Genomic DNA, 12,781 nt, shown 5'->3' with positions numbered 1-12,781 from the left:
AGCATGCGCATAAAGCTTAGGGGAGACTGGGGACAATTGTAACACGGGTCAGTTGTAACACTTGCAATTGCTCCAATCAGGAATAAGTTAGGACTCACCTGATTCACTCTGAAAATGCTCAGTTTAGTCCTTAGTCCACATGGGAAGTTGTAGTGCCGTGAGGCACACACGTCAAAATTTGTGAGGGAAGACATTATTTTGTGGTAAAAAGTAATTATTTTTGCTCAAATTACTTTTATGATTACTTGGCTTGCTTTGTAGTTAGACTCATTATATCATGTATTATATTACTCATTATATCATTATTATATCATGTTGATTATGTCTGTTTAGCTAGCTGTCATTCAGTTTTTTTGTGGTAATGTTTTAGCTTCTAGCTGTAAGGCAAGGTAGCTCATTACTAATGCACTCAGGGACAGTTGTAACAAACTTGCTTGGGTTGTAACACTTTCTAAAATGTTACAACTTATGCCAAGCTAAAATTCAATTGTTTCTCCAGGATTTCATGACCATGGGAACCCTGCCTCTTTTTTTTTTTTCTTTTTAGTTTTAATGTGCCTAGGTCCCAGAAGAGAAAGACTGACAGGGGGGTGCTTCTCGACATTTTGAAGAGGGCATCCACTGATGTAAAGGTCCACAGAAAGTCAGTCAGATCTGTGGCAAAATTGTATGGCATATTCCATGTCACTCTATATAGATTCTGCAAAGGGAGAAAAAAGTTAGAAGATCAGGGATCAAGTGAACTTCCACGAGTAGGCTACAACTCTGCAACAAAGGTGTTCACTGATGAACAAGAAAAGATTTTGACAGAGTATCTGAAAGGTGCCGCTAATACATACAATGGACTGTGTCCCAGAGAGATAAGCACATAAGAACTGGTAAAGGATAAGTCAGGCTGAATTTATGAAAGTTATACTGGTGGCAATATATTAAATACATATTGACTAGGGAAATATTTAACATTTTTTATATGATTAACATTACAGGTGAGAGAACTTGCATATCAGTTTGCAGAAAAATATGGCTGCAAACATCCAAAGTCATGGGATGGAGACTTCAGCTGCTGGTCCAGATTGGTTTTCTGGCTTTATGAAATGAAACCCAACTCTTTCCATTAGTCAGTCAATATCTTTAGTAACTGTCATGGCCCTGATTTTATAATGTTACATTTTACCCCAAGGTATGTTCCAACTGACCCCGACTATGGGGTCAATTGTAACATTTCACTCCTTGTGTTTGAGATCAAGTCATGCACTTTCTATTTGTGTTGCACAGACATTTTCAAGGTCATATATTAGTAGACACCTGAAGGTAGTTTCTATTGCAGTTTGAAGACACTGGGCTAAAAGAGCTCAAAGTTAGAGACAGAAATGTCAAAAATGTTACAACTGTCCCCAGTCTCCCCTACTTGGTTCTACCAGGTCTGATCCAATATTACCTCCTGGTTGCCCTTCTCCGTAGTAGATCCAATGTAGTGAATATTGTTAACTATGGTTGTTTGTCGCTCATTGTAATGAAAAAGTAGCCAAAGATTTGAATCCAATGTTTCCAATAAGCTCAATAGCTGTTGTAGCAAGAGCACTACTCTGTTGTCTGCCATTTTTGTTGTTGTTGTTGTTGTGAAGTGTTGCTTCCACGGTGAAAGGTTAGAGAGGTGGGGCTATGACATTATCATTGTAGAAAAGTTGTCGTACAGACAAAGATAGTTTCAAAAAGTTGCGGTTTCGTTGACTAAAAATGCTGGTTTCCTGTGGACGAAAGGCCTATCCAATACAAAACTGTTGCGGATACGACTGAAACCATCTTTGCATGGACAGGGTCTGAGTTATGTACTATCAGCTACTTCCCCAAACAGTCATCATTCTTGTACATTGTCCACCTCTACACCTTTCTCTAAAACAGACCAGACAGATAGTTTAACTCTGGGTCTACTGAATGTGCATTTATCTGGCTTTGTCTCTTAAACATTAATTAGAAGTGAGTGTTCTGTGCATGGGCAGGGGGTTTCCTCCCCTTTTGGCTGCAGTTTTCATTTTTTGTATTCTTTTCTACAGAAGCATTTCACTCCACACACAAAAAACAGCTACATGTTAACAAAGGTAGTAATTAAAGCCATCAGACTGCATTTAATTATCCCTTTAAATAACTGTAATTGAGCAGTTGTCGTCCATATTTCATTGCCCTGCTGGGAGTTTTTTGCTGCTTTTCCCACACATAATCATGTGTCTGTGAGAATGTAACTCATGATATTGATATTTTATAACTTGAAGTGTCAAATATGATGGTTCTCCTGCTGTGATTTCCACTTCCAAAAATCATGACTCCACGCGGGAGAGCCGACATGTATTATATTTCTAACCACCAGTAGGATGTTAATGTGAATGTTTGTTCCACTCTGCTGATTGTACTTGCAGAAAATTTGATTTGCCATGAAGGCGGCAGAGCAGAGTATTTGAGTCGTCTAGTTGCCAATTATCCCACGCATGTTAAAGATACACAGCTACTGCCACACATTGTAAAAGGTTGAAGCAGAGGGGAGGAGGGCGTTCCACTGCAGGAAGGACCAACTTTTAGGCTGAAAAGTTGCGGTTAAATCACAGTCGTAGTGGACACTGTTTCTGTTGAACTGGAACGATGAAGAAATGTGAACATATTTTTTTAATGTAAATGTAAAGATAGATTACCACAGAATTGCAAAAGGCACTGAGCTTTAAAGTTGATTTTTGGCCTTAGAAAAAGTAAGTAATTAAGAAAAAAATCTTCCGTAGATGCTCACATTTACGTGATCACACTGAGCAAAAGTAATGTGTCTCCTTGTTCATGTTTATTTTTTTCCTATTTAATCACATTTCATTGTCTTATCTGAGTTTGCTCACTTGTAATAGAGCTCATTTGTTATAGGGCTGCACAATTCATTGAACTGTGCAAAATCAGTCTGTCTGTTATTTATATGTCCAGATTTGGAAGGATTTAGAGTAATGCAGTTGTAGAAATACAGGGAAAACAAACAAACTTTTTATATTTTAGATTTCATGACACTGAAAAGATAGATGCAAAGGGAAAGGCATATGTTTTTGTGTTGTTTTTTTGCTAGTTTATATGTTTGAGTTGACATTTCTGTATGTGTGATCTGTTCATTTTCTTTGATAACCATGTAAGTCAACTCGAATCAAAATTACAATCACAAAAACAGGTTGTAATCTTTCCAAAAATGAGTGTCTGCTTTGCATATCATTCCTCTGGAGACTTTGTCACGCAATAATTTATTACTGTAATGTGTTCATTGTGAATGCTTCTCCAGTTGTACACCACTAGTTTTAGAGGAGCCAACAAATATTTTATTTAAAAAAATTGGCCATATCGCCCTAATGACAGTAGCTTTAAGCAGGAACAGCTGAGAGATGATCAATCCTCCTTTACCTCTTGAAAACTATTTGGACACTTCCTCTAAGTCAAGGTAATACAGTCACGGAAAAAATATTAGATCACCCCTTGTTTTGTTCAATTTCTTGTTTATTTTAATGCCTGCTGATACTAAAGGTACATTTGTTTGGACAAATATAATGATAACAACAAAAATAGCTCATCGGAGTTTAATTTCAGAGCTGATATCTAACTATTTTCGATGTTTTCTTGATAATAACCAAAATCACTTCAGTTCTTACATCAATATCTATGGCATTGTACTGACAAAAACAGTGCTTTTAGACATTCCATGTTTTCTTTTCTGTGTGTTTCAGTCACATGATACACACAGGAGTTAGTACTTGATTGCATAACCATTGTTTCTGATAACTTTTGATGGTCTAATAATTTTTACCGTGACCTTACATTCCTAAATAAATACATTCATCAATCTTAATCACCTCAATATCAAACTGAGACAATGGATCAATAAATGTGGAACTGAACGTCAGACTAAATGTAAGAAAGTTAAGGAGCCTTCAAAAGCTTCATATTATCCATTGGTCACTATTAGATCCAATGATTGTAATACTGTCAGTCTATCCCTGTAAATACCACATCACAAATAAACCCACCGTTCAGAGTTTTCCCTCCCGTTATGAAGATTTGCTGCAGCACCTAAACCGAAACGATGTAAAATCAATGTGGCGATCATCAAAATTATGTGACCTTTTTTTCAGATTTAATGGTTGGTCATGATGTATATAGGCTTCATATAGTTTATGATAATAATTGACCAAAATTATGTGATCTTTTGTTTTTATTGAAAAGAATTAAACATTTTCTAGAGGGAGGACTCCAAACTCCCTACATTTGCACCCAGTTTACCACTAACATCAGGAAAATACTAAAGCAGTAGTCTAAATTAATATGGAAAAACATGTCAAACATTAAAAAAAAAAATCAAATTTCCTGGTGGCAGAAAAGCCAGTCCTCCATAGACAGTAGCTATACCCTCTGGAACCCTGCAATTGAATAGTTTAAGTATTTTACTCTATACTAGAAACAACTAGAAAAGCACTCGGAGAGCACAGACCTCAGTGTCCCCCCCGATCCTTGTGCCAGTATCAACATTTCCTGAAATTTTCATCCAAATCCGTCCATAAGTTTTTGAGTTATCTCGCACACGGCCAGACAGACAGACAAACAAACCAACGCCGGCAAAAACATAACCTCCTTGGCGTAGGAAATAATGTGTGTTTGTACATTTGCTCAAGGCTGTGCATTAATGTAAAGGCAGTGAGAGGCTGCAGTGACTCTGTGCACAACACTGCCATCTGCTGGACAAAGTAAACAGTTGAGCTTCTGTCGTTTCCCTGAAAATGGGAATGAGCTATGCTTTACATTGAAGTTGATGTGACGCAGATGAAGCCATCACACGAGAGCCTCCAGCGTACAGAGGATTCAGAGGATTTTTATGTGGACATGAGTGTGTTAAAGCCTGTGGACTGCATTAAGGACTCAGTCACGCAGTATTTCATTGCTGCTTCAGTGTAAATGGTGAATGGACATGGTAGTGAGAGGAAGAGGTGTGGACCTTTCTCAGTATCTGAAACGTCAGGGTCGGTTTTAGTGTCTGGTTTAATACATCGACTTCTGTATATGGTGAAAGAATGCCAGTATATGCATTTTTCTTTTTCCCTTTATTCTATATTTCTGAATACGTTTGACAGCTTAGTCCCAGTCCCATCCACGACTGAAAGAAAACCAAGTCACACCGAGTCTGTAGTTCAGTCCGACTGAAGGTAATGGTCAAAAACACCACTCCTGATTGGCTGAGAAGTACGTTGGTGAATCTTCTCTCAATTGCTTTTCATCAGCAGTTGGCTGTGTTTCAGTGAAATAGAATTAAACTGTGAGAAGTTAATGTAGGAACATGCAGGGGTTAAATCAGTGGGGATTAAATACAGTTTCCAAGCAACTGAATACCATTACAGAATACAAATTATTCCGTTTTAAACTGTGCTATTCATTTTTTAAAGCAGTTACTCAAATGCTAATATAAATGATTCCAGGTCGGTTTCTAGTTGCATATATTTCTGTCCAAATGTGAAGTAGTGACTCAGTTCCTATGAATACTGCATCATTGTTACTTTTGAAATATACAGATTTTTTTTCTCCATGAATGGGCTATATTCAGTATTTCAGTATGGCCTAAAGTTATCATTAGTGTGTTTAGAATAAAGAGCTGTGAAGTTCTGCCAAAGATGTCAATGTATTGGATTGTAGAGAGATGAAGTGAATGTATTTAAAGCAGTGGGTCAGTGTGACCACTAGAGGGAGTAGTGAGTCACTCTACTGGTCACCCATGGTGAGGAAAATTAATGCTACAGGGCCTTTGGGCAAAGCATCAGAAAATGATCAGATGGGATGAGAACCACTAAGAAACAACTTAAAGAGTTAAAGAAAGTGACTGTGATAATAACTAAAGCACTGTTATTGTTTTCTCCACTGTACACAACTCTAAATGAAAAGAATGGAGTTTGATGATGAAATGGCAGCATTTCTTCTACACAGCTGAGTTAGATTATGAGGTTTATGAAGGTATAAAGTTATTATGGGATGTTATTATCTGCTATGTTATGTAAATATGTATGTTATTTGCTAAGTTGCTGTTTGTTGATCCCCAATTGAGACTAAACTGTTACAGTTCTGACCTTGTTTGTTCGATTCCAAACAGATCTTTTGTTCAGCTACTGACAACACAAACTGTACAGAAAACAGGTGATTTGTGGTTTTACTGTGGCTGTTTTCAGTCTAGGGTATGCACATACATCACTTCCCCCCCGGGCCACGCCCCTCTAAGTCAGACTGAGTGGCAAAAACCAACCTGCTCAACATGACGGAGTATAGCACTAAACACAGCGAGACCGGGAAAATGTGAAATAAGAAATTAAATTAAGGACAACTGGACTGGACATGGATCTGTACGAGTTACCAAAGAACAAGTGGTCCACGAACACTGACATGTGGACAGAAATCATGTATGCTGACATCCAGGGTGTAGGGGATCATCGCTATTTTTACCTGAAACCAATATGCATGGTTTCATCATTACTGACAACCAGGGTCCAAAACTAGGGCCCAGGACCAGCTGATCCAAAGTCCATTTACAGTAGACTGTGTACTGACCCCAGTGAATATATGCATGATCTACTGGTACTGAGGAGATTTAAGTCTAGTTCATATCAGGTACTTTATACAGAGCTGGGCCAGAGCTGGACCGTTTCTGTAGAAGATCCGTTTCGTGGAGCAGTATCTGTTTTGGCCTGATGTGCGCTTGGACAACGGGACGAATCTGCCAAGCGGTTTCGGGCCAAGTCAGTCTGCGATTCTGTTCCATATCCGTCCCAGTATCTCTTTGCTATCTGGGAGAGCTTCAACTACTGTGGACGAGCAGGGTACGACTTTTTCTTGTAAATTACGACATTTTCCCACCTTAAATTACATTATTCTTGTAATATTATGGCTTTATCGTCGGAATATGATGACTTTAATCTCATAAACGAATTACATTTTTGTTAAATTATTAGTTTTTTTATAACGATGACTTTATTCTCATAACATTGTGATTCTTTTTGTATTCGACTTTATTCTCATAAAATTACAGATTTTATATCGATATTTTATGACTTTATTCTTGTAGTGACCAGTGTTTTTATTTTCTCATGTGGTCCTAATACTTCATCGTAGCTTTGTTCTCCAGTACCCCCATATTTGAAAAACTAGGTTAGCCTCAGTTTAAGTTAGTTTACTAATCATGTAGAGCACAAGGTTCATAATCACAAAATGAGACAAAAACCATGAAAGATCTGATCATGAAACCAAGAGCTTTACTAAGAAGTAATGTTAACCAAAACAATATGTCATTTAATGTATTATTTTACCTAAAAATACAGCATAAATTAATGTTACCTGACACCAAGCAGGATCCACAAATCTAGGTTTAGTTTCCTGGATTAGTGGATCCATCTACTTCTCTTTTCTTTGTCTTTCAGTGTCTGTAAAACAACAGCTCCGACTGCTTTTCAAACCTGTTCATGCAATCAATCACACAACAGCTCTTCCCAATTTTTTATTGAATATTGTTCTTGAGTATAGACAGTATTGAAGCCGATGCTGCCGCTCATCTCCCTCTTTCTGCCACTCAGTGGGCAGAACCACGGTGACTTCCGGTAGTGCATACCCTCTATACACAGAGGGAGGGCTCATATAGCCCCAAGTGTACAGAGACAGGATGGGACAAGACAGTGGGACAAAAGAGACATAAGACAAAGACAGTGGGACAAGCCAAGTATGACTGGGAGGAAGTAACTCCTCCCAAAAGACGAGCCAGTAGGCAGTGGGCACCCTCGTTTCCCAGGACCCACCACTGGGCAGGACCACCAAGGGGCGTGGCTGCCCAGAGGTCCAGAGCACCCAGCAACTGCAGCCAGAGGGTAGCCGCCCACCCCAGGGGCCACCCACACACTTAATCCTCCCATGTGGTTCAGGGGCTTGGACCTGGGGCCAGCCACCCCAAAGCCCCCCCAAACGGGCGTGGGGACCCCCCGTCCCCCAGAATTTTCACCTCTTATGAAATGTAGCTGACTTACAACCAAATTACACTAGACTCAGTCTGTGTGTCATGGCTTTTTATCTCACCGGCCAGTTGACATGAGCTGTTGTGAAGGCGCTGTGTCATGTGGCGTTGTCTGTGTTATCAATTTCTTCAAACATTTTCTCTGATGAAACCACTTATCGAATTCATTTCTAATCTTATATGTAGCTTCCTTTGCACAATGTCCACAAAGTTTGTTCACAGTTCTGAGAAATTAGTTTTTTTGAATTTTTGACAAATTTTTGAAATATTAAAAATTTGCCTTTGCTTCTAATGATCCATATTTTGATGGTTTATAACATGGAAATGGTTAGAGATATCAGTATAGTTCCTATTGAGCACTGATAGGAAGCCATATATGGACTTTCATTTAATTAGTTGAGTTCTCCTCCAGTGAAAGTACCACCCACTTCTATTGGGACATTGATCTGCAGGGCTCTAACATAGCAGCAGAACCTGACAACCTCACACATTCAACTTATTATTGATTCTTGACAGAACATGTCAGTGAGATACAGGATCATTGGTCGTATTTTTATTGTTGTTATGTGACTGGCTGATGAAGTAAATTTTAGTTCATGTTTTCTAAATTGAATACACATTTATGATGCTGCAGTGTTTCATTACTTACACGGACTGTGCCTAATGTGTTTGGCCATAGATTTGTAATGAAGCAAAACAGCATAATGTACTTTACAGCATCAATGTAAATTGGAGTTAGGAAGCTAAATCCGGAACTGGTGACTCACAGACTGTAATTCCCTGTCATTTCCTTTGTACTTATTTCTCCAGCTGTAGCACAGTAACATATTATATTAACCCTGCAAGATAAAACTGGACATTGTAGAGCTGAAAGATGGAAAAGAATCACTAAATACAGAATTAAATAAACACATTAACCAAGCAGTGCTAACACCGACAGCTCATGATGCAACACTCTCTTTAAAATACGGGAATTACATTGGTAATCAGACACCATAAAATGAATGGCACCGAAGTAGGAACATTTGGACGGTGCTGTTAAAAACAGGTCATATGATGAATGAAGACGGTGAGATCATCCAGCCTCGGTTCAGATAAGATTCTCTGTGGACTTTGACACAATCTCGGTTTAAGGAGTTTCACCTGCCACAACAACCTGACACTTCTTAACTCTGAACTTTAATGAACCTGATGTGGAAAGTTGAAGCTGTCACTGCACATAAGGAGGGAAAGGAACAGAAAATTATTAATGGAGATGGAGAAGATGAATTTCAACATAGTAGAATTTGTTTATTTTATATAATGTATTTTTATGAGGTTTTATCAGATGTCTGGAGGGAATCTTTGAGGATCATGTTGAAGAGCTTTGAATTCACTTCAATTTATTTGACTCATTTTATTTGATTAATTCCAGTGACGACTTCACAGACATAAAATATGATGTCACTCAAACTACTTGAACATATGAATAAGTTGCCCATCCTTATTACATAATTCCAGAAATACACATGGCCAACCCCTCCCTTATAATGTTGAGAAGTGTTGTTTGTTTGTTTGTTTGTTTTTTTTTAAATTTGTTCGCAATGTGAGCCTATTTACTTCGAGAGTCCTTTTTGACAGCAGAAAAGTTGAGCAGTTTCTAAAGTTTACTAAAAGATATGTAGATAATATCCACCTGAGACCCAAGAGTTTCACAGCTTTACTTAAAAAAAAAATACTGTCTACTGCAAAGGACATTCCATACAGAAAATAGACAAATAATGTATCTTAACTCTTTAAAACCTGACGTGTCATTGCTGACACACCCTGTGCATATTCAGTTCAATTCAATTTTATTTGTAGAGCTCAATATCACACCAAGGTCGCCTCACAGGGCTTTACAGAATTAGTTGAATATGAAAATTAGTAACAGTCAAATTATTAGTTAGGTAAACAGTCAGTGAAGCAAATGGATAAATGTCCCGGTCATCCCCCGTCTTTAGACCCTACTTCTCGGCAAGGAAAAATTTCAAAAACCCAGCAGAGAAAAGAGAACCACAGTGAAGGAGAGATCCACTCCCATGGACGGACAGGCTATAGATGAGACCAGGACTGACGGACATCCATTTGCAGCTGCATTTGCATGTATGCATTTTGGATGGCTGTAACTCTTTCACTGTTTGTGTAATTGGAATAATTCCAACAATTTATGAAACCTGAGACGTTGCGCTTTGAAGGCTTTATTGGGTCATTATGGTCATTTCACTCACACCTGTACTAAAAGGTGGAGAATAAGCCATTTTAGGAGAATTATAACATGCAGTAAATTGTAAATGACTGCTAGATTTTGAAGCTCTAAGGGCCCTAGAAAAATAGGCAGAAGAACTCGCTCACAACATATTTTCTAACCTTTTTATTGTTAAAATAAGAAAAAAAAAGTCCAGGCGGACCATTTTAGGCTGAGGGTTTAAAGCAGTGTTTTCCAACCTTGGGGTCGGGACCCCACGTGGGGTCGCCTGGAATTCAAAAGGGGTTGTCTGAAATTTCTAGTAATTGATACACAACACAGTGGTGCAGTGGATAGCACTCGTGCCTCACAGCAAGAAGGTCCTGGGTTCGATTCCAACACCAGTCGATGGAACCTTTCTGTGTGGAGTTTGCATGTTCTCTCCCTCTGCGTGGGTTCTCTCCAGGTACTCCGGCTTCCTCCCACCATCCCATTAATTAGTTAATCTAAAATTACCCATAGGTGTGAATGTGAGAGTGATTGTTTGTCTCTATATGTCAGCTCTGTGATAAGCTGGTAACATGTCCAGGGTGTACCCCACCTTCACCCATAAGTAGCTGGGATAGGTGACCCAAGCGATAAAGCGGGTTCAGAAAATAAATGAATGATAAAAAAACAAAAACAACTGACTAATAAAAAATATATGGTGAGTGAGAAAAGTTGAGAGAGACAATCCCAATACAAAAACACATGACAAACTCTGAAGCTGAAGCTGAAGCACTGTGGTACTGTTTATAATTCAAATGTTCATTGTGGTCAGTTTCAGATGCTGCAGCTCTTTCATAATTCATAGTTTGAGTTCTTGTTTGTTCAGTATTAATTGTCAGCCTTGTAAATCCAAGCTGGACTGACTGTACATATCCTGACCAAGGAAAATAAAATTCTCACTTTGTGCAGTAATCTACACCTGGCTTTTCTGCCTCCGTCCATGATAAAAAACATTATGTAGACTAAATGTCATCTAAAATTAACATTTATTTACAACATAGTATAGCAAACTATTACATGATCAAAAACAAATTAATTTTAGCAAAAAAAAAAAAAAAAGTCTCCATTTTGAATGTCTGGGGTCGCCAGAAATTTGTGATGTTAAAATGGGGTCACGAGCCAAAAAAGGTTGGGAACCACTGGGTTAAAGGGTTAAAAAAATGGTGGCATTGTGGTGTTTCCTATTAAGGCAATTATTTAATGTATAAAAGCCAAAACTTTTACTCTCCTCTGTCTCAAGAGGATATAACAATATAAAAATGTAATTTAATAAACGACAGCGCGTAGTAACATTCTGCTAATTTATACTTTTAACTACATGATAAATGGATGAAAATGTCATTGCCGAGACATTAAGTGACATATAAATGTTTGTATCTTAGAACTTTTTTCAGCGCTTCAGTCTTCAGGTGTTCTGAAAACACACCTGACCAGTTGCTATTGTACGATTGGACAGTAGCCAGTTTTGGGAGGGGCTTATCAAAAGGTCACTCGAACAATATTTTGCATAAATCCTACTGTTTCATTCCATAAAGACAAATACATTCTTTTCTTAATTTTATCTTAACGTCTCTGCTGATCCTCGGGTACTAATCTGTTTCTCACCAATTTTGGCTGTTTACTACTTCTTGCATCTTTCTCCTACTTTTCTCTTTAATAATCAGCACATTTTCTGCTCTTCTGTGTTTGTTCCTCAGCATCCGGATCGAACCATCCCCGTCATTATCATCGGGCTCCTCGTCTTCCTCCCTGGGTTTTACCATCTGAGAATCGCTTACTACGCCTCCAAAGGTTACCGCGGTTACTCCTTTGAAGACATCCCGGATTTCGGAGACTGAAACGCGTGACCGCTGCTAACATATGCCATCCTGACTCTGCTGAGACCATCGGCTGCTGTTTACGTAACGTATCAGAACGAATGTAGCAAAAACACACCTTTTAGCTTTATCACCGCTGACCCGTGGATGCCAGTTTGGCTCCACGCTGCTCTGCTGATCTCGATTACTCTCCGCTCTAGTTACTTTGCATAATGAAGTCTCTTATCAGAATACCATTGCACCTTTTTACTGTAAAACACTCACCTCTCATCCAGGAAATAATTATTATACCTCTGTGATGATTAGTGAGACATTTCTGGAGAATCAATCATAGATGCCTTTAATTTCTACAAAAACCTGTAGAACTGACAAACTTTTGCAGAGTTGCACACAGCTAATGCATAAAATCTCCAAAACACTTAGTTTTTAATATCGCGTAGTTTATTTTATGTTAGAAAAGCTCAGGAGGCTATATTTCTCCTACATGATTTTATAAGTAGCTCAAGTCTAATTACTTTGTCAAAGTACAGTATATTTTTGAATGAAATGTATTATTTGGTGTAAAATATTACAGTTTGTGCATTGTCATTAAAATGTAAATATCAAAGAAACCAGTATTGTTATATATTTGCTTTAAGAAATAAAGCTAGAGACCTGAACCAG

At 38.3% G+C, this 12,781-nt stretch overlaps 1 protein-coding gene across 1 annotated transcript in view; it reads left to right on the top strand.

The window, feature by feature from the left end:
- The window catches only part of tmem230a (transmembrane protein 230a), a 32,651-nt gene extending 19,870 nt beyond the window's left edge, over positions 1-12,781 (top strand). Inside the window, exon 4 of the mRNA XM_030149683.1 lies at positions 11,999-12,781. Within this exon, the coding sequence (XP_030005543.1) occupies positions 11,999-12,139 (141 nt within the window). The 3' untranslated portion in view covers positions 12,140-12,781. The remainder of the gene's footprint in view (positions 1-11,998) is intronic.

The sequence above is a fragment of the Sphaeramia orbicularis genome, chromosome 12 (assembly GCF_902148855.1).
Source record: "Sphaeramia orbicularis chromosome 12, fSphaOr1.1, whole genome shotgun sequence".
Taxonomy (NCBI): Eukaryota; Metazoa; Chordata; class Actinopteri; order Kurtiformes; family Apogonidae; genus Sphaeramia; species Sphaeramia orbicularis.
Note: the sequence above shows the minus strand (reverse complement) of the source record. Positions and strands in the feature narration are given on the sequence as shown.